The sequence below is a fragment of the Barbatula barbatula genome, assembly GCF_947034865.1.
Source record: "Barbatula barbatula genome assembly, chromosome: 8".
Classification (NCBI taxonomy): Eukaryota; Metazoa; Chordata; class Actinopteri; order Cypriniformes; family Nemacheilidae; genus Barbatula; species Barbatula barbatula.
In genome coordinates, this window is record NC_136771.1 from 13,525,643 (window position 1) to 13,553,301 (window position 27,659).

At 40.6% G+C, this 27,659-nt stretch overlaps 1 protein-coding gene and 1 long non-coding RNA gene across 2 annotated transcripts in view; one reads left to right on the forward strand and one right to left on the reverse strand.

Annotated features, from left to right (window-relative positions):
* Nucleotides 1-705: 705 nt before the first annotated feature.
* LOC306897720 (metal transporter CNNM2-like) overlaps nt 706-27,659 on the reverse strand; it is a 33,947-nt gene continuing 6,993 nt past the window's right edge. Inside the window, exons 2-3 of the mRNA XM_079462711.1 lie at nt 1,733-1,876; nt 706-1,098 (exon numbers count right to left, since the gene is read on the reverse strand). Of these exons, the coding sequence (XP_079318837.1) occupies nt 857-1,098; nt 1,733-1,876 (386 nt within the window). The 3' untranslated portion in view covers nt 706-856. The remainder of the gene's footprint in view (nt 1,099-1,732; nt 1,877-27,659) is intronic.
* On the forward strand, nt 9,540-11,539 carry LOC306897721. The gene is made up of 6 exons (XR_013787034.1): nt 9,540-9,681; nt 10,073-10,112; nt 10,218-10,292; nt 10,492-10,559; nt 10,710-10,931; nt 11,053-11,539. It is a non-coding gene; the product is annotated as an uncharacterized lncRNA (long non-coding RNA).

Sequence of the window (27,659 nt, forward strand, 5' to 3'; positions counted from 1 at the left end):
GTTTACCAACTTTCTTTAAAATATCTTCTTTTGTGTTCTGCGGAAGAAAGAAAGTCATATAGATTTGAATCGACAGGGGTGTAAGTAAATTATGCTTTTTTGGGGTTGAACCATCACTTTAAGTATGTTTAGTCTACTGTACCTACAAACCTAAAATTCCAATGGACGTGTCTATTCTACAGCACTTAAGCAATAGTGAGATTTGTAAAGTTTGAAATCTTGGCATTTGTTGGAGCAACGTGAACCAACCTTTGAGGTCTTGCTTCACCAAGCTCTGTTTGCTGTATCTGTGTCACTTGGCTACAGGTCCCTACACTAATAGTATTGTATACTATTTGTTAATCAATGATAAATGTAATGACTAGCCACATGGTAAAGGTCTCACCAAATCCTGGTGTGAAATTTAATGAGGAATAGCACGCTAGATATGTTTGATATGCGTTCTTTTTACAATCGGTTCCTTTGCAGACACTTTCCCACAGCAATGTTTTTTTATCATAAACTACCACCACAGAGACCCTTCAGTTAGATGACAGTAAAGGGAAATCACTTATGTAGGAGGTTGCAGCAAATGCCTGAACACTTTTGCTAGAATTAGCTAAATGGCAACGTCTCTATTTGGAACGGTCCATCTATTTACATCTATCAGCATTTAAAATACAAAATGCATTCAAGGAAAACACATGATACATCAAAACAGTATTTGCCAATGCCAAAGATGATCTTTACTGGGACAAAAATGCAGTCACATTTTAATTAGTTCTCTTACTATACTATTATTATACTGCTTTATTAATATGTTCTTGTATACACTAACTATACAACATATCAGACCATCCATCTGTTAATGCAAACCTCAGAAAAAACAACATCCTGGCACAATATTCCTCCTCTGTGTCAGCACCCTAACAAGTACTACAGTCACAGGATACACATCAAGCATCAATGAAGTGCACTTGCCTGTTGCTAGGAAACGCAAAGTAGCCAGTAAAAGCTGAGGTGATATTTTAACCTTCATTTCATTGTCCATGTGCTTGAAAGCCGAGAAGTCCTGTTTCCTCTCTCGATTGGTGATTTTCTTTTTTGTTTTGTTGTCAGCTATTGGGAAAGTAAGAAGAAAGGAAGTTTCAAAAAGGCATTTTTTTTACCCTCATGTTTAATTCTTTGGCCATTTACACCTTTACATGGTGGAGTAAGTGGGAACGGGATAATCGGAATCAAAAGTGTTGCCAGAAGTGTGTTTGTGCCATATGTCGTGCTTGCTCAGTATAGGCCATGGTCTCCGACATTTACCTTCATTTTGTTCAAAACCTGTATATGACTATTTCTTCTGTGTAACACAAAAGAAGATATTGTGAGAAATGTCTCAGTGGTTTTAAATCCATACAATTAAAGTAAATGGGGGCCAATGTTGTTTGATTACCAATAATCTTCAAAATATCTTCTTTTGTGAACTGCAGAAGAAAAAAAGGCATACAGGTTTGAAATGACAAGAGGGTTAATAAATGTTTTTTTGTCATTACTAAGTTTCTTTTATGATCAAGCTAAAAAAATTGTAAGATGATAACATACATTGACATAATACATTTATTAAATCATCGAGTAGTTGGTGAAGGGTAATAAACTAATAATTGAATAATTCTATCAAAGGAAATTCTTGTTTTACTATAAAGAAAGCTGTGCAAATGTTGTAAAGATACTTGAGTGCATGAGTTTATTTTACGGCACATACTAAACAAGTCTGTCTCATCCAGGATTTCAGACTTAATGATTTCTTCAATAACATCCTCCAGGGTGACAATTCCAAGCACTTCGTAGAATGGGTCACCTTCACCTTCGTTGTTGACCCTCTGGAGTATTGCCAGGTGAGATTTACCTATGAAATCATACAGTTGCTTGGTCAAGACTTACATTAGCCATAGAGTTTAACATTTTCCAAATACTTGTTTATAATGGAATATTCACACAGAAGCAATATACTTCTCAATGCTGCTTACTGCTGTGGCTTCTATTTAATAACCAGCCTGCAAATACAGTCTCAGAGCGTCTCTGGCATGAAGCTGTACTAAGTTCAAACGTCTGAACCTCACTGTAAAACTTTGCTGTGATTTGCAGCAGTTTTGCCAGTAACTTTGATTACTCGTTTATATATTTTTAACTCGGTAGGTTTATGTTTAAAATTAAATCTACAGTAAGTTACCTGCTGCAAAACTGCAAAGTGTTTCTGACAGCACTTAAGTGTTTTGTCCTTGATATTGAAGGTTTAAAGATCTAAAGTAACTGAGCTCAGTCCCAAAACTTTATGTATTGTGTCTTTGAATAAAAATGTTCCAGTCTTAAGATATCTCCACTGTAGCAGACAAGCATTTCATAAGCATTTTGCTTTCTAAAAACAAGTCCTTGTATACTCATTATAATTGGTGATGAACTAAATATCAACTGAAAGTTTAGGGTAGTATAACTCTAATATGTCAATAAATAAAATACAAAAGACCCATCTACTGACAAGCAAAACATCAAATAAATAATTTGCCTCTTCTCAGCTTGTGAACTTTTAGAAGGAATTTTCCAGAGAGCCAGGCTAATATTAGCCTGAAATGAAGTTTCCATTCCATTTGGGCAATATTCTCACCAAAGCAACTGCTGGGTGAACTGATCTGTCTTATAGCTGGTCGTTTACATGCAGATGGCCATTCGCTGAAATACTAGGAAGCCTGGGACACACTTGTGGCAAACCCCATGACAACACAGAAACAATGATCTCTGCTTAAGGAGTATGGCATCAGCTACTTTCTTTTCCTTATTTGGGCTCTGTAATATTTTCAATAAACTTAAGGCTTATGTGATGAGACAAAAAGTGTCGTCACTGGAGGCAAACAACTCCACAAGATAATGTTTTAATATCACTCAACCCTTTGTATGCCAGTGGCAATAATTTACTTTTAAACAGAGAACACAGAGTCAGGGATCAAGGGGTACTATGTCACGAGGCAAAAGCTCTCAACCAATATGCCTCAGCACAAAAAGAGGGGTTTAATCGCACCACAGTGGACAAAAACATGTTTTCTTCATGTACAGTGCCCTCCACTATTATTGACACCCTTGGTAAATATGAGCAAAGAAGGCTGGAACATCAAGTTCCAAAGCAATAGGTACCCCCAATTTATTTGTGTTAACATTTGGGCGGTCTTATCGAATCATACCACAAACTGATGAGATTTGTGGGGTTGTGGTTACACAAGGTGTTTCAGGCAGGTCTGGGTGAGCATTCGCTTTAAGATAGAATGCATCTTTTATTTTTGCAATTGTACGTGTCTAATGCATGCATGGGCAACTTATAACATACCCAAGACACAGAAAAACACTTATTTGTACCGTATGACCCCTTTAATATCTGTATCCCATGAGCAACCAATGTCAAAATTAATGTCCCTGGTTCACATGCCCTTAAATGCTGACACAATGGTAAATGTATACAAAGCAAAAATAGAACAATAACACTCAAAATCGTTAACCTTTAAAGGACTCGTCTGATGAGCACTTTGAACAAGTTGCTATGATTTATTAGGGTCTTCATGAAATGTCTGTAACATATTTTGCTTAAAAACACTAAATGGCTGTGTAAACAAAACCCTTTTTGACTCGTCAAAAACAGCTATGCTCACAACAACCCATTTTGGTGAATGTCCCTTTATATGATAATGAGTTACAGCGCACCCCACCCCCTTTCCGTGCAGCTTGTCAACACAACACACACACGCATAGTCCTGCCACGGCAATAGTTTAGCTAAATTATATTTTATATAAATATTCCCCCCATAAATATTCAAATACATAAAATAGTACTCTAGCACTATAAGAAGATTAGTAAATATACTAATCCCTTTCCATCAACAAAACAAGTTTTTGTATTGGTCTTTCAAGTACTGTTGGCTTGCTAATACGCTTACCATTGGAGTTAAGCTTTGATTCACCCAGGCGTATTTTAGCTCTTCTAACAAGTCCGTCATTTCGACTAATAACTGGAATACCAATTCTCCACTCATTTCTAGGTGGGTCATTATCCTTTTTCATAACAAAATCCCCAATTTTAAGATTCCTTTTAGATGCACACCATTTCTGTCCAGAGATTATATTCACAAGGTATTCTTCGTGCCAGCGATTCCCAAACTGTTCTGCCAGAGCCAGGTATTGCACACGTCATCTTTTTCTGGTGGATTTGTCAGACAATCAACAGCAAGAGGCCTACTATCGCCTTTGCCTGATATTATAGAAAGCCTGTAAGGAAGAATCATCTAGCCACTCTGGGTGTAGTGCAAGAATAGAATTTAGCACAGATCTTATAGATCTTATTTGGCGTTCTCAAACTCCACGGTTCCTTGATAGGATCTTAACTAATGCACAGTGCTCTTATAGTGATTTAACAACATAAAACATTGACGAATGAATCTGTTTTATGTCAGTGAGCATTTCAATGTGCACAGCACAGGAGCAGAAGCAGGTTAATAACAGGCCGTATCTTTTGTATGTACTTCGTCCTTGCTTGATCAGCAATCTATCCCATTATAAGTAAAAGGAGGTGAAGGGTCGACTCTCTCTGGAGGAAGATATGCCATTTTCTGTTCTTCAATTGGTCTTCTATACCTGCTATTAAGAATGTAGCTTCTTATACAAGACGCCACAGCTTTTTTTAATTTCTGGGATCCATAAAGTACGTTTTATTAATGGTGAATCCTTTTCCTTGTTGAGCGTCTTTCTCATGACAATGAGTAACCACCATTCTTGTAATTTGATGATTTTTTTGGAATAACTACAGGGTGTTGTATGGATTCGTGGTAAGACCAGTGACAAAGTCTCCCTCCCACCTTGAACACGCAATCCTCACTCATGAACACATCAAGGGAATATGTGATGGCTAAGGCAAAACTCATCTAATAAACAAGTTTCTCCATTTTATTTCTATATGAGAAATTGATTTTGTTTCTATTAATTGGTTTCTGTTTGTTTATACATTTTATTTATTGTTGTTCCCAAAAGTATTGTGTTAGAGGTGCATGTTGTCTTTATGCGCGCATTAAAGATCTACTAGCAGGACAACATTTCATTACTAGAGTGCACGCTAGTGTTTGGAAAAACCACAACAAGTCAAAGATACAGGTTTAATATTCTTTTTTGACGTATTCATTTAATTGTTTGAATAATTGTGTATCTTACCAATGGTCCCGCCTGGATCAAAGGCCGGCTATTAAAAGGGTGCAGCATTTCCTTAAAACCTTTAAATCATTTGTAGTTTGTAGTTTGCATGTAGTTTGGGGTACCCTATGGGTTTGGATTGTTAATTTAAATGTCTTTGTAAAGTCCATTATTGTGTTTATCTTTATCATTGTTTTATTGCATGCAATTTTATGTTTGTGGAGTTTTTTTGTTGTATATATTATATATTTCTTGAAGGTTTGACTCATTGAACTAAGACCCCTGTAATCAGCAAATGCTTTAGTCCATTTGGATAAAAAGGGTTGAATTTTCTATGGTGAGGGCTCCTGGTGAGAACATCTAAGACAAGGAACTCAGTGTGCGGATGGTTCGTCTGTTACAGTTTGTCTTTTCACTTTTATTTTGTTGTTTTAGTATGCACCTGTGACTAGTGGATTAGTTTGCAGTCAATAATGATAATTTTATGTGAAAGCCTCCTGAAAATTCTTTGCAAGAACCCTCACAGGATACAACACACTGTGTGAGGGGACTTTTCTTCCAGCCTTTATCTTATTTATTTCACTATGATAAACACTGTTTTACAGACATTTGATTATAAAAAGTTCTGCCTTTTGTCATTCCGATACAGTGCTGAGATAGTTGGACTTATCTTTACTGGCTTTTCTTTGGAGACGGGCTACATCTCTAATTGCTCTTGACCATGAAGAGAATCAAAACTCAAAATCGTCTATACATTGCATGGTCTAAGTACATGAGGTTTTCACCTCTGGCTCTCCTAATAAAAGTTCAAAACCAGGTTCTTTTGGTAAAGGGCTCTCCCTTTCCCTAAAAAATGTAGATATACCAATTTGAAGCAAGTAGCCCCTTTACTGATAAGCATCTTACATTTACATTTATTCATTTGGCAGACGCTTTTATCCAAAGCGACTTACAAGTAGTTTTTTACAGTAGCACATTACTGCAGAGCAATCAGTAAGCTTTGCTCAAGGGCACTTCAGTCATGACCTGCTGGCACTGAAATTTGAACCGGCAACCTTCTGATCACAAGACCAACGCTCTAACCACCAGGACTCTTGACTTTGCCATCACTAATGAACAATAAAATGTACCATCCTTATTGCTAAGTCTTAAACATGTGTATATAAATGTGCTGATCTGGCCATTAAAAAAACGTGCGAGAAAGAGAACATGATCTTCCATCATACCGCACTTTGCTTCGGTAGGTGATTCAGCCAAGCAACACAAGACCGTAATGTGGCAGTCCTGTCACAATCACTGATTCTGTGTAAAAGAACATGAGACGTGGTTGCTTACGTGTGGTTAATGCAGCAGCTTTCTACCAAACAGCATTGGTTCGATACACACTCGGGCAGGAGAAGTTTATTTTTTTATTTTATAAGAATAAATGCATATACTTAGAACAAAGTCGTATTCTATCTTTAAGCTGCAGTAATTATATAGAAAACCAGTGTAAGCCAAATTTAGCAACATTCAGGCAAATTTGTTTTTTTAATCAACATGAAGAGAAAAATAAGAATATTAACTCAACAAGCAGTATCAGTGTTTATTACACGCATTCCATCAATTTGTCTGTTTATTTATTTTACTTTACAATTAAAGGAAACATGCAGTTTAATTTCAATATAGCTAGATCTATAGAAGGTATTCTTGGCCTTGCTTGTGGCCTACAACAGCCAAAAATAAACACACAATTATTATAAGCACTCTGTACGTGTAACATGCAGCTAAAGCGGTCAAGTAATTATTGTTCTTTAAACACGTACAGTACAATACATTTGACCACCTTCCATATCACTTCGCCAGTTACAGAAAACTGTAATATCAAAAATATTAGGCTGTAGCCTACAGTTTTAATGTCAAACTTTTTACAAAATATGCAGTTTAATTTCAGAAATACTACACATCACATAAAACCTAATTTGGGAATAGTGTATATTAATGGTAGTCTGCATGATTTAGATAAATCTGACTTTAGGATTTAGTTTAAAAATCAACAAATTCATTGTGTTTCTAAAGATGACGAATCTTGTCATCTGTTTGCCAGTTACTTACCGACGTGCGGATAGCATCCGCGGGACAATTATTTTTACGTATTAGACCATGCAGTACAATAAACAGTACTTACACAAATACATGTAGCAATTTAAGAAGTCAATAAAATTAAATATTCAAGAGTTATTATTTTGTTGCAGTTGGAAAATATATTACATAACGGCTTTAAAAAATAGGGAAAGAGAGTCTTTTTGAATGAAGAAGTTCGTTAAGTGGAACCCTTATCGCCTTCCTCTCACAGGATGTGAGGTCATGAAATTTCCTACTGTACCAACATTTCTGTTACTGTTTGCCGAAGGTTGTTAGGTAAGGCATGTTTCCCCTTTGAGCCATCAAAGCTTACAGAACCTTCCCAGTCTTGGTAAATGTTGTTTGGTATTCGATTCTTAAACAAAAGCGCAGAGCATTCTTGCCTCGCTCTCCCATCTGGCCCCGCAGAATCTAGGTACAGTTCTTTCTCTTATGAAGTAAACCTTTATTCTATGTAGATTTAAGACTAATCTTTGTTGGTGCAACCCACTCAATCTTTAGGTGTCCTCACACGCTTTGTTCTAGCCACTTCACAACATTCCACAATGACAGGCCAGTTGGGTGTTGGGCCTGTATCTTCCCAGGTGTGAATCACTTTATGACCATTGACACAGAGTAAAGACCAAGTTAAATCTGTATCTTTTTTCATGTGAATTTGTGGGCAGAATTAGAGCTTTCAAAAGAGTCTTAGACCTTTCAAACTATAAGAATTCACATGAAAAGTATTAAAGTAAATGTAAGCGTTCCGTAGGCAGTTCTTATTTTTGATACACACTCTTGAAATTTAAGAATCTATGTGTCCCCTATACGGTATTGTGACAAGTGAAACAACATAATAAATATGAAGCACGCTCTTTTAAAAAAAGATACAATTACTCTTTCAAATACATTGTTCTATAAAACTTTGATGAAATATGTTTTCTAGAGACTTGAACCCAGATGCAGGCAGATGAAGGATTAAGTCTGAAAGCTTAAATAAAAAACCCACGATGGGGAAAACCTGAACAAAAACAAGGCAAACAAAAAGTTCCCACAAGGGAACAAAACAAAACAAGGCTTTTTTTAGAAAAACTAAATAATAAGTCCACAACCTTAAAACAGGAGCAAGGGTTATCCAAAAACATGAGGAAGGGTAACAGGAGAGAATTAGGAGAACAAACATACCATCAACAACCATCAAACAGACATCAAACAATGCATCGACAAAACAGATGCGACAGGTGAAAGGGATGAAACCCTAACGGAAAGTAAACAGGAGAAAACACGGAGCAGGTGAGAAGAATGAAACGCTAATGACATGATTACGGGAGACAGGAGGGCGGGGCTGAGAGACTAATAGGAGGACACGTGGTGCCAAGTGACAACAAAAAACCACGTGTCTCCACACCACATAACACAACAGAAACCCGAAAGACGTGGCAATGTCATGACTCTGCCCAGGGAGCTAGAAAGCGCGAGACAGGAAGGACAGAGTCCTGACATTACCCCCGCCCCCATGGACGCCGAATGGAATCTCAAGGGAGAAACCTCAGCGGGCCAAAACACAAAAGCACAAAGACAAAAACCACAAACACAACACCCCAGATAGCAAAAAATATCCGCAAGACTGCTTTTTGCGGGATGAAACGTTTGCCGCCGAATACGTCACTCCCATTTCTTGCATCATAATAGCCTAGATGTAAATTATATCAAATAGACTATAGTTGATTTGCTCCAAAGTCAGTAGGGTTTATAACAGATTCTTGACTATGATTCCATTAAAATGACATTTAAATATATGTCATATATGTGAAATATATCAGCTGTGGCCTAATGGTTAGAGCATTGGGCTTGTGATCAGAAGGTTGCCGGTTCTAATCTCAGTGCCAGCAGGTCATGACTGAAGTGCCCTTGAGCAAGGCACCTTACCCCTGATTGCTCTGCAGTAATGTGTCACTGTAAAAAAAACTACTTGTAAGTCGCTTTGCATAAAAGCATCTGCCAAAATGAATAAATGTAAATATCGAATTATTTTATGCACTTAGGTGAACATTTTTAAATTTCTTTGATTTATGCACTGACTGGAAATGTCGTTTGTGTCTTTCATTTTTTTCTGACCTCGATTTTTAATGTATTTGACTTTTAACAGGTGTAACAAACTTAAAGCACATTCAATGAAGTACCTCCACCGGTCAACAGGGGCAGCAGATGGAAGACAAATGGTAAACCGGAAGTTACCGGTTACATTTCTCTGTCTGTGTTGCTTGTATGCAAACTGTAAAATGGTATGAACAGATCCTGGAAGATCACTCGTCACACGCTTTTGTTTGAAGAGAGGATCAAGATACAGATTTCAGATAATAGTCATCAACTACGATCGTTTAAGTAAGTACATGGTTCATTTTTTACATTGTTTTTGTTTATCTTTTTTAAATTTCTAGTCGTCTTTGTTCTTGCCTAACTAGTCGAGCTAAATTAGCGTTGTTTACAAAGTTGCCGCTATAACTATTAACTTTCTGAAATAGCTACTTGGTTTCTTGAGTTTTTTTTCTGTTAGAAAAGTAACAATGTTTATATTTTTTTGTTTGTATGAACAAGTATGCTTTTGATCCACTAGCTAAAGATGCTAGCAAGTGTTAGCTAACACATGCAGGTTTGCTTTGTTAACAGTACACACTGAGGTTTAGCAATGTTGTTAGTAAGACTACGTTTGCTGTATGCTACTAATCCTGTAGCTAAAGTGGCATTAACAATGTGCTTTTGTTCACGTTTTCAGATAACCAGAGCATAACCTGTTATGGGTGAAAACGCTGGAGGTATGTAATACCTTGTGCTAAACTAAGTGTTTACACTTAAGTCCAATTCATTAAATGTATGCTACAACTTCAAACATATTTTTACATGTCAATGATTATCAATAGAAGAAAGTCATCGCTCTGTTATAGGCCCCTCTCCCCTGGCATCTCGTGTACAGCATGAAGTTTTCAGCTACGAAGGTATATTGTAGGCCTCTGTCTTAGTGTGCATATTGAAAATAGTGCCTTAAGTTGTTGTTTAAAAAAAAATATATATGTAGATTTTCAGAGACTCCAGAATGAAAACCAAGCCCTGAGGGATGAACATGCACTCTCTCTTAAAGTTCACTTTTTGTCTGTGATGTAGGTCCAAAATTGTCATATGCCTTTCATTTTGTAGCTTCGGATGACAGCGGCTTGCTTCCAGAGCAGGTGAAGCAAGTTGGGACAATGTTGAAGACGTTTCAGGTACAACTCGCAAACAACGCCTGTGGTTGTTGATTTAATTCCCATTGGGGCCACCTGTACATGTTGTAGACCTAGATATAAATGTCATAGTTTAGTAGTTGATGGACCAGGACTGACTACTTTATTATTTTATTCTGGGAACCCCTGTAGGTGCAGATCAGACCCTAATGTTGCGACGTCTTGGAGAGTTTGGTGATGATGTGCGTAGCATGGACAACAAACTGAACAGTATGCTGCAACATTTCAGTGCCAATGTGTCTGATGGAGAGATATCCCTGCCAGGGGATGTGTAACTCCCCCTAGACACCCAGGAAGATTTTGGTGTTGCTTGACAACACTTTGAGGCAGGATAAAGAGCTCCAGGAACGACTGGTAAGTGTGCTAATTTCGCTGTAGGGTAATCTAAAAAGTAAAATTGTACACTGCCTGTCACATATTTATGTATGAGAAACTTCAGAGAAATTTAATTTGTAACACTTTTTTGAATTTTCAGCTTCGGTTTTTGGCAATCAAATGTGGGAGGGACCTAAAGACAACCGTGTGGCGAATGCTTCAGAGTATCTTCTCTAATCACCTTTCCATTAATACAACCTGGACCGGTGTAGGGAATAAAACATGTTTTAGAGACCTGTTCCTGAAGACCATTGTACCTTACTATCCTTTTGTTAGAAATTACTTGTAAATGTGATGTTATACCTCAAATTATTTATTTATTTGGTTGCCTGCACATTCTTTGGTACCAAATATCTTCATTACTTAATATAATGTTTACTGGTAGCCTAATTATTTTCATCCCAGAGCCGACCTCTTTAAATTAACAATTTTTGTTAGTGTTCTAATTTGCCTGTAATGTTTTTTTACCAAAATTTTTTGTAAACCTGCATGTTCTTTAGTACTTTATTTTATTTTTCAGTTATTTACATTTCAGTGCTCTACACAGTTACTGTACTTTGAAATGTGGAATTAAAACGCAAAACGAATTTGTCTGGTTTGATGAATCATTATTCTTTATAAACTGCATGCTAGAAATATATAAATATTTTTTATATATATATAAAGTTAAACGCTTTTTAAACGCTATTTTCGTGCGTTTTTCGTGCGTTTTGCGTTTTGCAAAATGGTGGTCCACAGACTCATTGCTATCTGGGACAGAACTAACTAAGGGGAACATGAGTTGGCAATTATGGAAGGCCGGCTGAGACACCGGTTGGAAGGCCTGCTGAGACACCGGCTGGAGGGCCGGCTGAGTCGCCTGGGGCCAGGCAGGACAGGACGCCTGCTGTAGAACTGGTGGGGTAGCCGGCCTCCGAAGAGGACCTCCAGGACTCTCGCCTCCCACGCTTGCCCTGAAGGCTGGCTGGTGGTGGAGAGGTAGCAGGCACAGAGACTGGCGGCGCGGCGGTGATCACGCCCCCGAGCTCCAGGGTGTGACACTCAGGGTTGGCGCCCAACGCAGATGGTTTGAGACCCTGGGCTCTGGTTACAAAGCTAATATTACATCAACAGCAAAAACAGCTAAACTAATGTAACTCACATACTGATCTGAATCAAAGCAATATCCTCCGCTAAAGCTTAATGTGTCTCCGCTCGTAAGTCTTTATGAGATTAACGTGGGTCCTAGCTCCTGCCTGACTTGTATCCTTCATTTATACTTAAAATCCACAGACCCTTTACTTTAATGTAATAAATAAGACATTGCTCTTTGTACAGTCTTTCTCATGCCCGCATGCTATCTTCTCTCTTTCAAACGAGTTGCTGTTTTCACTAACCTGTTGTCGTATGTAAATTTAAACAGTTGTATGTGCATACATACAAGTTGGTTGTTAATTATATTTGGTTACTAATCAGACCAGCCGAGCCAGTACAAAATTAACATGATGGTGAGGAAAAGCAAGGACGTCTTCGGGTGGAAAGAAGAGATGTTTTATTTTATTCGCAGACCGATCGACGAATGACATTGCAGTACTTAGAGAGCGATTTAAAGCATACAGATTAAATTCTCTCTCACGATGCTGTAATATCACCTAGTCGATCAGTGTACACAGAATGAAGTCAAAAAAGCCTGTCGTCAGTGTATTAAAGAGTCAGTCTTCGTCTGTTTACACAGAAACGCAACCTCAGAGTTTTCAAACTAAAACAGGGCACCATTTCCAAAAGTCTCTGTTTTCGGGGGGCAAAAACTCCAGAGTAGTGTTAATGCCAGGCGTAACGGTAGCAAGCGAATGTAACACACGCAGTTTCTGTCAATCTCATATTAATCTTTAGTCCCTAAACAGTAGTATTGCATACTTCATATCTTCAAAGAGTCTTTAGTTTGATCACATTTATAAAAGATAGATACAGCTGTACGATTATTTCCAAAAACAAATGGGCCCTGAACACATGCAGGGAGTTGGTACTACAGTACGGGCACACAATACATCATCGCATTTTCCCTGCATAACTGTTGATTCACTATAAGTTTGTGTTGTGTACCTAATGCACGTATGTAAAGAAGTCAGAATGCATGAAACACTATGTCAACACACAATAAACGCCAACTGAGTAAGCTGGCAAAATATATGCTTTACATCCTGGACACCAGCGCACCATTAGTGTCCAGCCTTTGTTGTCATATTTTGGAGAAAAGACGTTCAGGAATGAAAACGAAAGCATTAGCAGCAGGTCATGTACGGTAAATTCATTTAACCTGTGTTGTCAGTCCTATGAAAAGGTGCTTTTTTTCTAAAGTCTATTTTTTCTCTCAAAATTGAATGTAACACAGCTGAAAGTGCATGTAACAAGTCAAACTTGGTGTTGAGTTTGCTTGTGGTGTTTTGGTCAGCCTCTCCTGTTGCGCATTGCCATATCTCAGCCTCTGATTCGCCTATTTGGACAAATGAGGGCTCTATATAGTGGTCAGTGTCTGAGCTTTGTTAAATATGTATCTCATGTGGATAGACAGAGGTTCAGATCTTTAACTGAATTTTTAACTATCCAAGCTTATATGTTGCTTATACATCCAAGCTGAAGCAGCACGTTGATGGGAGACATAAATCTAACTTTTAAAATGACAAAACAAGGTAGGGATGGACTTATTGTGTAGAAAACAACCTGTTCACAGAGCAGACTACAGTTACAGTTATCAAAATGCGGTTGTCTCTCCTGTAAGTAACCGAACTGTGTGTGAATGCAATTGTTTTAAAGGATCGACAATTGATTGCCGCCACCGGTCTTTGAGATCCCGACCAGGAACCGCTTTGCCACCCTCTGTGAGACAGAATGCAACACTGTGGTCATCGGAGACTCAATCGTCCGGAACATACACGATTCCTCCACTAAAGGTAAGGTGCGCACTAATTTTTTTCCTTGTGATTCCTCCCAGCTATCCAAATTAGTAGAGTGCATCGAAGATATAAAACATTGGATGACTTGTATTTTCCTTTTTTTATCCTAATAAAACAAAAATATTACTTATCGGACCCAAGACACGTAAAACGAATATTTTGGATAATAACCTGCAAGTTGAAGTTACTCCAACAATACAGTAAAAGCTCTAGGCATTATATTAGACAGCAACCTGTCATTTCGAAATCATATCTCAAATGTCACTAAAACAGCATTTTTCCACCTAAGAAATGTTGCCAGATTAAGAAATATTCTATGTGTTGCTGATGCAGAGAATCTTATTCGTGCATTTATGACCTCAAGACTTGACTACTGTAATGTGCTGCTTAGTGGTTGTCCTGCATCATCAATAAACAAACTACAGTTAGTTCAGAATGCAGCTGCCAAAGTTCTAACCAGGACCAGGTCGCCAACACCTGTAAAATTGCGTTTTTCCATCTTAAAAATATTTCTAAACTACGTCATATGCTGTCACCATCGGATGCAGAGAAGCTTATACATGCCTTTATGACATCAAGACTAGATTACTGTAATGCACTATTAGGTGGTTGCCCTGCAGGCCTATTACAAAAACTCCAACTGGTCCAAAATCCGGCAGCTCGAGTTCTTACGTGTACAAAAAAGTATGAGCATATTAGCCCGGTTCTGTCAACCTTGCACTGGTTACCTGTAAAGCATCGCATAAACTTTAAAATCTTGCTTATTACCTATAAAGCCTTGCATGGTTTAGCTCCTCACTACTTGAGAGAACTTCTGACGTATTATAGTCCATCACGTGCACTACGCTCTCAGGTGTCAGGTCAGTTGGTAATACCTAGAATTTCAAAATCAAGTGCAGGCGGCAGATCCTTTTCCTATCTAGCGCCTAAACTTTGGAACAGTCTTCCCTGCACTGTCCGGGAGGCAGACACACTCTGTCAGTTTAAATCTAGACTAAAGACGCATCTTTTTAATCTTGCATACACTACACTATCATAATATATATATTTCAAAGATCTAGGCTGCACTAGTTAGATCAACCGGAACCAGGGACACTTCCAATAACAACTGATGCATTTGTTGCATCAAAGAGTGCAGAACAGTACTCTACTCTCAGCCAGTCTTGTCTCATAGTTCCAAGGTTACCAGAGCGGGCAGGGCGCAGTCCAAGGTTACCGGAACGGGCAGGGCGCAATCCATTCCCAGACCTGACAAATGCTGGACGAAGGACGTGGCGACTCTACAAAACTTCAGTCGCTATTAGATTATTAATGATAATTTTAAATCTAAATTTGTTTTTTATTTTGCCTTGTTGTGCAATCACTGTCGAGCTTGTGCAGAGGCAGCAGTTTTTGCCAGAAGGGAACTGGAATCCCCTGGTTAGTTTTGGGTTCCTCGCCACCATTTGCATACTGTTTTGCACTGTTTGCCTGGCCGGGGGGGGGCTGCTAGAATTTGATAGTCTTATTTAATTAACTCAGCATATAGGAATTTATTGTGTGTCTGATATTTGACCTGTGTTTTGACTTCCATAACCTTTTATGTTTTACTTATAGTCAATGTTTTCTTGTACAGCTGCTTTGTAACAATGAAAATTGTAAAAAGCGCTATATAAATAAAGCTGACTTGACCAGAAAATACCATCACATAACCCCAATGTTATCAACCCTCCACTGGCTACCCATTAAGTGTCGTATTGACTTTAAAGTTATTTGAATCACTTATAAAGCCTTAAAGGGTTTAGCCCCCACCTACCTAACAGAGCTTCTATCACACTACAACCCATCACGCTCTCTAAGATCTCAAAACTCAGGACTTTTGATAATACCTAGAATAACTTAATCCACCAAAGGGGGTCGAGCTTTCTCGTACGTAGCACCTAAACTCTGGAATAGCCTTCCCGACACTATTCGAGGATCAGACTGTCAGGGAATGGAAGGAGAACCCAAGTGCAGGCAGCGGTGAAGGGGTTAAACAGGCTTTAATAATAAGACAAACACAAAACAAATACCCACGATGGGGGAAAACACTGACAAAACTAAAATCCAAAACTGAAAGCAAAAACAGGCAAGATAAATAAAACACCTAGACTAAACAGAACACTCACAAATACTAGAATATACGAACACGGCAGCTCTCTGGATAAGGCACAGGCACAGGCACAGGCACAGGCACAGGCACAGGCACAGGCACAGGCACAGGCACTGGCACTGGCACTGGCACTGGCACTGGCACTGGCACTGGCACTGGCACTGGCACTGGCACAGGCACAGGCACAGGCACAGGCACAGGCACAGGCACAGGCACAGGCACAGGCACAGGCACAGGCACAGGCACAGGCACAGGCACAGGACAATAGACATCCATCCATCCATCCATTTTCTTCCGCTTATCCGGGACCGGGTCGCGGGGGCAGCAGTCTAAGCAGAGATGCCCAGACATCCCTCACCCTAGACACTTCCTCCAGCTCTTCCGGGGGGACACCGAGGCGTTCCCAGGCCAGCCGGGAGACATAGTCCCACCAGCGTGTCCTAGGTCTTCCCCGGGGTCTCCTCCCGGTCGGACGGGCCCGGAACACCTTCCGAGGAAGGCGTCCAGTAGGCATCCGTAACAGATGCCCAAGCCACCTCAGCTGACCCCTCTCGATGTGGAGGAGCAGCGGCTCTACTCCGAGCTCCTCGCGGGTGACCGAGCTTCTCACCCTATCTCTAAGGGATCGCCCAGCCACCCTGCGGAGGAAGCTCATTTCAGCCGCCTGTATCCGGGATCTTGTCCTTTCGGTCATGACCCAAAGCTCATGACCATAGGTGAGAGTAGGAACGTAGATTGACCGGTAAATTGAGAGCTTCGCCTTGCGGCTCAGCTCTTTCTTCACCACGACGGACCGGTACATCGACCGCATTACTGCAGAAGCTGCACCGATCCGTCTGTCAATCTCCCGTTCCCTCCTCCCCTCACTCGTGAACAAGACCCCGAGATACTTAAACTCCTCCACTTGAGGAAGGAACTCTCCACCAACCTGAAGTGGGCAAGCCACCCTTTTCCGACTGAGGACCATGGCCTCGGATTTGGAGGTACTGATTTTCATTCCAGCCGCTTCACACTCTGCTGTAAACCGTCCCAGTGCATGCTGAAGGTCCTGGTTTGAAGGGGCCAACACGACGACATCATCCGCAAATAGCAGAGACGAGATCGTGTGGTCCCCAAACCTGACACCCTCCGGCCCTTGGCTGCGCCTAGAAATTCTGTCCATAAAAATTACGAACAGAACCGGTGACAAAGGGCAGCCCTGCCGGAGTCCGACATGCACTGGGAACAGGTCCGACTTACTGCCGGCAATGCGAACCAAGCTCCTGCTTCGGTCGTACAGGGACCTGACAGCCCTTAGCAAAGGACCACAGACCCCATACTCCCGAAGCACCCTCCACAGGATGCCGCGAGGGACACAGTCGAATGCTTTCTCCAAATCCACAAAACACATGTGGATTGGTTGAGCAAACTCCCATGCACCCTCCAGCACCCTGTAGAGGGTGTAGAGCTGGTCCAGCGTTCCACGGCCTGGACGAAAACCACACTGTTCCTCCTGAATCCGAGGTTCTACTATCGGCCGTATTCTCCTCTCCAGTACCCTGGCATAGACTTTCCCGGGAAGGCTGAGAAGTGTGATCCCCCTGTAGTTGGAACACACCCTCCGGTCCCCCTTCTTAAAAAGAGGGACCACCACCCCGGTCTGCCATCCCAGAGGCACTGTCCCCGACCGCCACGCGATGCTGCAGAGGCGTGTCAGCCAAGACAGCCCCACAACATCCAGAGACTTGAGGTACTCAGGGCGAATCTCATCCACCCCCGGTGCCCTGCCACTGAGGAGTTTCTTGACTACCTCAGTGACTTCGGCTTGGGTGATGGACGAGTCCACCTCTGAGCCCTCAGCCTCTGCTTCCTCAATGGAGGACGTGACGGTGGGATTGAGGAGATCCTCGAAGTACTCCTTCCACCGACCGACGACATCCCCAGTTGAGGTCAACAGCCTCCCACCTCCACTGTAAACAGCGTTGGTAGGGCACTGTTTCCCTCTCCTGAGGCGCCGGACGGTTTGCCAGAATCTCTTCGAGGCCAGTCGATAGTCCTTCTCCATGGCCTCACCAAACTCCTCCCAGGCCCGAGTTTTTGCCTCCACAACCACCCGGGCAGCAGTCCGCTTGGCCTGCCGGTACCTGTCAGCTGCCTCAGGAGTCCCACAAGCCAACCAGGCCCGATAAGACTCCTTCTTCAGCTTGACGGTTTCCCTTACTTCCGGTGTCCACCACCGGGTTCGGGGATTCCCGCCTCGACAGGCACCGGAGACCTTACGGCCACAGCTCCGAGTGGCCGCTTCGACAATGGAGGCGGAGAACATGGTCCACTCGGACTCAATGTCTCCAGCCTCCCTCGGGATCTGGTTGAAGCTCTGCCGGAGGTGGGAGTTAAAGATCTCTCTGACAGGAGACTCGGCAAGGCGTTCCCAGCAGACCCTTACGGTACGTTTGGGTCTGCCGAGTCTGTCCAGCTTCCTCTCCTGCCATCGGATCCAACTCACCACCAGGTGGTGATCAGTTGACAGCTCCGCCCCTCTCTTAACCCGAGTGTCCAAAACATATGGTCGCAGGTCAGATGAAACGACCACAAAGTCGATCATCGACCTGCGGCCTAGGGTGTCCTGGTGCCACGTGCACTGATGGACACCCTTATGCTTGAACATGGTGTTCGTTATAGACAAACTGTGACTAGCACAGAAGTCCAATAACTGAACACCGCTCGGGTTCAGATCAGGGGGGCCGTTCCTCCCAATCACGCCCCTCCAGGTGTCACTGTCGTTGCCGACATGGGCGTTGAAGTCCCCCAGTAGGACGACGGAGTCCCCAGTCGGAGCACTTTCCAGCACCCCTCCCAGAGACTCCAAGAAGGTCGGGTACTCTGCACTGCCGTTCGGCCCGTAGGCACAAACCACAGTGAGAGACCTAACCCCGACCCGTAGGCGCAGGGAAACGACCCTCTCGTTCACCGGGGTAAACTCCAACACATGGCGGGAGAGCTGGGGGGCTATAAGCAGACCCACACCAGCCCGCCGCCTCTCACCATGGGCAACTCCAGAGTGATGAAGTGTCCATCCTCTCTCGAGGAGTGTGGTTCCAGAGCCCAAGCCATGCGTAGAGGTGATCCCGACTATCTCTAGTCGGAACCTCTCAACCTCCCGCACCATCTCAGGCTCCTTCCCCGCCAGCGAGGTGACATTCCACGTCCCTAGAGCTAGCTTCCGTGTCCAGGGATCGGGCTGTCGAGGCACTCTCCTCCGACTGCCGCCCGATCCACAATGCACCGACCCCCTATGGTCCCTCCCGCACGTGGTGAGCCCACGGGAAGGTGGCCCCACGTCGCTCCTTCGGGCTGAGCCCGGCCGGACCCCGTGGGGAAAGGCCCGGCCACCAGGCGCTCGCATACGAGCACCGACCCCGGGCCTGGCTCCAGGGTGGTGCCCCGGTTGCGCCATACCGGGCGACGTCACGGTCCTTGTTTTTGTCAACATCATATGGGGTTTTTGAACCACTCTTAGTCTGACCCGTCGCCTAGGACCTGTTTGCCTTGGGAGACCCTACCAGGGGCATATAGCCCCCGACAACATAGCTCCTAGGGTCACTCGGGTGCTCAAACCCCTCCACCACGTTAAGGTGGCGGTTCAAGGAAGGGCGACAATAGACATGAGGGCATTAAATAGGGAAACTAACAGAGGATAATTAACAAGGGACAGGTGTGGGTAATGAAACACTCAGGGGAAGCTAACAAGGATACGAGAGGGGCGGGGCCAGAGACGAGACCGGAGAGAACACATATTATGTCATAACTGACAATAATATGTTTCTCTCCACACAAACAATGCACATTGTGAAGAGCGCTATTTAAATAAAATTGAATTGAATATGCTGCTGCTTTGACAGAATTTTTTTACATTTATGCATTTGGCAGAGCCTTTCATCCAAAGCGACTTGCATTGCATTGTACTATACATTGCATTGTACTATAAATTCGGTTTTTTTAGCATGTGCAATCCCTGGGATCGAACCCATGACCTTGGCGTTGCTAGCACCATGCTCTAACCACTGAGCAACAGGAATGCATATATGTACACATTAAGTGTGCCTTAAGTCTTAAAGAGACTGCAGCCTATAATACCTGCATCTGTCTGTTAATCATCTGTATTTAACTTATGCAGTAAGCATAATTGTGTTGTTTTACACTTAATTTTTACATTTCTGCACCTGAATAGTACAGTAACTTTATTTATATATAATTCTATGTTGTAGGCTGTTTATCTATGCTAATTTGTTTAATTGTTCTTGTTTTATTACTGACTTTAGTCAGCTAGTAGTTTACACAACTTTTTTTGCTGCTCTGAAAAATTATCCGATCCGTGACTCAAAATCTGTAGTATGATCCAGACCATGAGTTTTGCGATACGTTGCACCGCTAGTTTTGGTTCTTTTACACTTTCTCTCAATTAGAGTGAAATTGTTAATGTGTATTGAATATAGGAATTTGTAATGAGCAAGGCGAGGCGAGACGAGACGAGAACCGTGAGGGTCGATTGCCAGCCATACTAAAACACAACATAAAGTACAGGCCTGGTCCTCTCTCGTCGTTCCCTCCTGTCGCTTGTCCTTTTATGCTCCCGGAGCTCCTCCGTGAGAGATGCGAGACTGCTGCAATGCGCAGCTGATGCTCAGTATCACTCACGTCACCGGCCTTGGCCGTACCCTTAGGGCTGTCGTCTTGCCTTTCTCGTTACAGAATTAGACTGAATTGAAGAATAAGGTACTACTAAAATGTTAACCATGAATGTTTCTTCCGTTTAGTAATTGCTGTCTGATGGCTAAACAAAAATCGAATTAGAAATGTTGTGTATTCATTTATTATTAGAGTGACATTTTAGCATGTAAGGAAGGCGAACATTTTTAAAAAATCGGCCAAAAAAAACAAAATCGCCCATTGGCTGACCCTGACCTCTAAACATCGGCATCGGTTATAGAAAAACCCATATCGGTCGATCTCTATTGAGCAACCTCATAAAGTTGTTGGAACAAAATCAACTATGGCAAATGTAGTGGGGTACTTTCTTGTTCCATGAAAGCGTGAACATGCAGGATCATATTCATTTTAGGGGATCTATCTTTATGGTAATATTACTTCTATAATAACGGCAAACTATTTATTACTGTCATGTGCCATGTGTTTTGTGTGGAGAAAGAGCATTGTTTTGGCTTGTAACACCATGCTATCTCTCCGGTGTCGCATCCTTTAGCCCCGCCCCTTTGTTTCCCTGTTAGTGGCGCATTAGTGTTTAGTCTTGTCAACCTCTCTGGTTGATCTTTCCCTTAGTGTTTCATTTATGTCACCTTCCGCCACTCTCCCTGTGTCGTCAGTCCTCGTTAGTGTTTCCCTTTATCTAGTCCCAGTTTCCCTCTGTCCCTTGTCGGTTCATTGTCATTATTGTTTGTTGAGACTCACCTTGTTGGATTACCCCTGTTCTTGTTTCCTGTTCCCAGTTTTGTGGATTATAGTTGATTTGTTATTCAAAGGACATTGTTTGTTTTGTCCCCCTCGTGGGAAGTTTTCCTTTGCATCTTTGTCTTGTTTTCCCCATTGAGGGTTTTTGGTTTAAATAATGTTTTGTTATTTAACACTCGTCTGCCTGCGCATGGGTTCTGTACAAATCCCTGACAATTACCAGCAAATGTGAATTATCTTGGTTAATGCCAAACATTCCTATAACTTGTAAAAATGAATGCCACAATAAATTGTTTTATGAGTTATGGCTTATAAAACTAAAAAGGGCATTGCTCAAGATAAGGTTCATTTGTATATTAGTTTCATTTATTAGTTTGTTTAAACATGCCATTTTCATATAATACCACTACTGCTTTCGTAAACGCCCAAAGGCCGCAATGCATACTTTTTATAACATAGAACAAGTAAATTAAGTAATTTTTGTAGAGTCTAGGATACAGTTAGTTATTTAGATTCGGTCATGTCTTTAATGACAACTAGCACTTTATTTTATAAACCTCCTTTATAAATGAGAGTGAGAAAGATCTCAGTCAATGATGCTAGCTCAGAGCTCTTCGTGTTGGAAGACTTCCATGCCAGAGCATTAGACAAGGGTTTGTGTCACTTGTAATTTACAACATTAAGGAAAGCGGGCAAAAGGACAATATAGGAGGGGGTGTTGGGGGAGGATGCATGTCACAGAAGGCCTGGGAATGCCAGGGGGCAGTTTTGAAACCCAAGTGGTTTCTGGTGCTGTGAAGAAGATGGCATAGGAAGAAAAAAAATAGAAGCTTAGAGAGTTATGCTGAATCCTTTGGTCGATACAGTAAAGCAGCTTTACTGCAACGTAATAAATACTTTTCAAGAATTGTAGTAACGGTCCTTTTTGCATCTATTGTGAGTGAATTTAAGAAGCAGCTTAAAGGGAGTTTAGAAAAATAACATAAAATTATATTCAGAAAGAATAATGAAGAGTGTGCGGTTCTTGCTTAAAGCTGTCTCCAGATTCCAGCTAATGCAGAGTACACCACAAACTCAAAGTACTATTTCGTTTCTATTCTTGACAATCTCAAATTTGTACAAGTTAAAGGCCCACTTAAGTGCTTTGGAACGCACAGTATTATTTCATGTGTTGTCGTAATTTTAATAGAATAATGAAAATGTCACAAGACATATCGATTGACCCTCTCCATTTTTAAATAATCCATTTAGTTTACGGCACACCCCGTCTACACCGGATGCGAATGGTGCGACGTGACACTATGTCACTATACATTTTCTTTATATGCAAATATATATCATTGTTTGTAGTCAGTGTTAGATATTGCACTGGTACATACAGTAACTATTGGTCACGCTTTAGAATAGGGATTAATTCTCACCATTTACTAACTATTAACTAAGACTTTTGCCTCAATAAACCCCTAAGTAATGCTTATAAGGTAGTTTTTAGGTTTAGCTATTGGTAAGGATTAAGGGATGAAGAATAAGGCAATGCAGAAAAAGGCATTAATATGTGCTTTATGCATACTAATATACAACCAATATGCATGTTAATAGGCAATAAGTTAATGGTGAATTTGTGTACCTTAATATAAAGTGCAACCTAACTAATAATCACTCTTTGTTTAGAAATCATTGATGAATGTGCTGAATATTCTTAAAATCCATAGTATGTTCTTATTTTTACATTGGAGACAAATTATTGAGTGAGCAATAGAAGCAGATGTCTGAATCAGAAAACAGTTAAATTGCATAACAGTAAAGGAAAATAAATGGTCATTACTGTTTAACAAATGATTTGCCATGCAACTTAGATTAATAAATGGGTCAGTGACAAAAAAGGGTTGGCAAGATGAGGTTGGAACTGGTTTCAAAAGTCTGCATCAGATATTTAGAATATACTTAGTGCATGGGCGTAGCTAGCCCCTTTTTAGGGGTGCTTCAGCACCCCTAAAAAGAAGCTCAGCACCCCTAAAACTTGGAGTAAGAAATGTTGTTATTTAAAAAAAAACTTGTCCTTTACAATGTTAAATAATGTCCACAACATACTCCGTAGTTTTTTGTTTAAAATGTATGTGTTAAGGGTGAAAATGAAACATCCCCACTTAGCAAATGGTGTCTTCCTCAAGAGTGAGGCTGGTACAGTTCAGATTCGCGTTCCCTTCACTGAAAGCTGTTATGCGGTCTTTTAGTGCCTTGCGTCGGCTCCATACATGGCTCAGGAGGACCACAGGCCAAAGCAGACTCCAGCACCTAGCTGTGATGTCTATTGAGAAGGAGTTGCTTGAAATAATTGAACCCCAAAAGGTCATTGACAGGTTTGCCACCCTCAAAGTGCGGCGACATAGATTAACTCTCCCAAAGTAGAGCCAAATGGGGATTCAGGGGAAGTACTTTAAAGATTTCCCTCTATTTCTTTTTTTATATCTTTACTTTCTAAGTATTTTCAAGACCTCTGTAAATTATCTGGACTTTTGTGGTGGTGGCAGTGGGGCTCATTGGGTGCTCAGCACCCCTAAAGCTCTGACCCTAAAATCGCCCCTGACTTAGTGTATTAATGTTGATTGTCATTTCAAATAAAATCAGTACCGTTTTTGATCAAAGTTGAAATGGGAGCTACCTGAAAATCTCAAATGGTTTAACTGCCAAAGAATGAGAAATTTTACATATTTTATCCACCTAGATGGAAGGGAAACATTTGAATTTTTGCAACATTTATTGCGACTTGAAAAGACCTTTGTTTGCTAAATAATCTTGGACAAATTATGTAAACATGGCTAAAAACCATCTTAATACACTAAACTAAATGTTACTTTTTTTTCTATGACCACCATTACTTGCTTCTTAAATGGTGGTAGCACCACCTTGACACTTTTGTGAATTTGACTTGACTCAGATTCCTCAAATTAATTATAATATTTACAACAACGGTGTTCGTTTTTTATTTTCTATTAAATTGGACTAATGTAAGGTTAGGCCAAGCTACCTTATATGGTGTTTTATTGAGAATTTTACCTTTTTTAAGCAAGACCATTTTTTGTAACAAGTTTTTACCGTTACACCACATTTACATTTCTGCAATCATTGCCAAAATATTCTCTCAAAATGAATTAAAACCTGAATTTAAGTCTTGGAATGTATGAAAGTAATTTGCAAATATATTTTGAAATATAATTAAAAACAGAGGGACACTAAGGGGCCGTTTACACAAGACCGTTTTCAAGTGAAAGCGCAAAACTATTTATGCGATTTGGCTGTCCATTTACACAGAAACAGCGTTTTAGGGGACTGATAACGCAAACTTTTGAAAACGGGTTTCAAAGTGCAAGTTTTTGAAACCACGGCGTTCTCCTTTCAGTATAAACCCCGAAGTATGCCAGAATGAAAAAATGACACTGTACGCATGCGTATTAGGTGTGGGGGTGTGGTATGCACGTGTACACCCAAACACAATGAAGAAGAAGAAACAAATACAACAATGGCGAATTACATGTTTTTTTTTTTGTGCTGCTCAATTGTTTGTTAACGCTTCTCCAGAAAAGTGTAGATTTACTACACCAGTGCTAGAACCACCAGCAGAGACAAATGATTTATCTACTATTTATCATGTCTGTATTTCCCCCGGATAGCTTTTATTTTTGAAATGAGATGTGTTTTATTAATAGAATGTTTGTTGTTGGGGAAATCCTTCCCTTCCGAAATGCAGCGCTCTGTATTGTATGGTCCCTTTTGCAACTAAAGTACGCCTTCCAATAAACCGTCAATCAATCATCAGGATCTTTTCTTTACAAAGTGATGTCGCCAACTACTGGCGTGGCATGCATAATACAGCGTTTTAGTAATTTTTGCAGATCTGTGTTAACGCTGATTGTTTTGATAACGTTGTCGTGTGTACGTGAAACGTTTCAAAAACGCAAAAGAAAAACTTTTCAGTTTTTCATCGTGTAAACGTAGCCTAAAGAATAGGCATCATGTAAAAGTCTAGCATGAAGCAAAACATTACTATTCTGTAAGCTTTCTCTGTTACAAGACACAGAGGCTGGAAAAGCTAGATTAGATGGACTTTGTGAATTGTTTCTCTAATCGGTTTTAAGGCCATTTCATGTTCATGTACCAGAATCTGAGGAATGTAGGTCATTTAAAATACCAGGTCTTAGCCTGGTGCCTAGGAGCATACACTGAATGAGTACAGACTCTATATTAACAAACCTTTAGCCAAAATAAACTGAAACGTAGTGACTTCATTCACACAACACTATAACAACATCTCAGAACAAAAAAAATGATTACTTTGTTTTTTATTCTACCTTGTTACCCTTCCAAATATGACCGGCCTACAGAACACCTCTCACCACTCTCCCCATGTAATCACTCCTCGTTAGTGTCTCCCTTTATATAGTCTCAGTTTCTCTCTGTTCAGTGTCGGTGCATTGTCTAATGTCTAATGTCAGACGTATTATTTCATTTTTCTAATACCCTTGTTTTGTCCCCCTCGTGGGAAGTGTTTGTTTTCTAGTGTTTTCTTTGTGCTTGTTTTCCCCATTGTGGGTCTTTCATTTAATAAAAGTTTGTTTCATTAACTCTTCGTCTGCCTGCACCTGGGTTCTGTCAAAGCCATTTTGTGACAAAAAGGTTTCCCCTCAAACTTTTCTCTGCTTGCGCTCCTAAAACATTCAGTCAGTGCTTCTAGTAAAAAAGTTAGTGTTATTTTGAACATAATTCATAACATAAGCCCATATGGTTAGAATTGAGTTACGTCTTGGTTTGTAGCTAAAAGTGTAAGTAAAGTGTTAAGGTCCTCACCCACGCGGTTATTCTACACGCTACGTTTGGTTAGTTAGGAAGGAATACGTCATCATAAACTTTAAGATTCTTCTTTCAGTAAGAAAAGGGAAAGATGATACTTTAGTTCTTCAAACAGAAGCTATTGGGGACTGATGCAGATGAAATCCAGCGCCTACTTGTGTTATCCCATTTATGGGGATCTCATTCTGCTTCTTTTACACAGAAACCTGACGTAAGTCATTTATAGTGATTTATTAGTAAAAGGAATCTCATACATGTAAATAAATTGAAAGTATCACAAAATATAGATATTTTTTGTAGGTGTCTGCCACAGGAGCTGATCTGTTAAAAAGTGTGATGCTTCCAGACTCTCCCAGACTTGTCGTCTAAAATAATGTACTATGTACTGAAATCTGTAATAAATTACTTATTACAAAACGTTCAGTTCTGGTCCTTGATTCTGATTGGTTCTAAGCCGTTATAAAATACCCAGGTTTATATCTACTGACCGCATTACATAGCCTAAGTATCACTTGCTACACAAATGGGATAACTGTTTTATTAAAGCAAAAAGCCCCGCGAAGCAGTGGGTTGCAGAGCATTATAAACTGTACTTTAACCGAATGCTTCTTGGGGCTTATTCCTTTAATAAACTTAGAGGATGACTCAGAGGATGCTAAGTATTGATGGGCAGGTGGTTGTGAATGAACACTCCAACTTTATGGATGGATTTGCTTTTTTTTGTGTATGTATTCAAATATAAATGTGTATTATGTTAACACTACTTAATACATTAGCAGCACAATAGCGCTTGTGGTAAAGTGGAACTAAAAGCTGTGGTCCATCATTTTTTGATTGAAACTAAACTAGTTATGTGTTTTCATAGTGAGCAATTTCATAATCAATGTTAAAACAATCTTACCATGTCACGATTAATAATGGTAAGCTAAAAGTAATAATCTATCATTTAAGCTTTATCGTTTTTTCTGTATGTACATTTTTACCAATACACAAAGAAAAGTACATAAAGTAACCTGCTATTTTATGTTTAAAAAAGAGGAGATGTGATAGAGAAGTAAAAGGTACAGATTGCAGCTGTATCTTTATATTTTAATAAAATTCTGTCAACTATTCTAATGCTTCTGCTTGTGTTTTTTTACTGTATCATTGTGCAGATGATTTGTTGGAATCAGTGGCGATCGGTGACGCCTCTTCAAGGGAAACATTCATGCAAAGCTCGGGAAAACATGTATGAAGCCACATCATATAAAAATGTGCTCAGTGCGTCGCATGAACCTATGTGCATCATGTAAAAATACGTGCCTGCTAGAGATGTTGTCGAAAGGGTTTATGAAAAAAGAGATACTC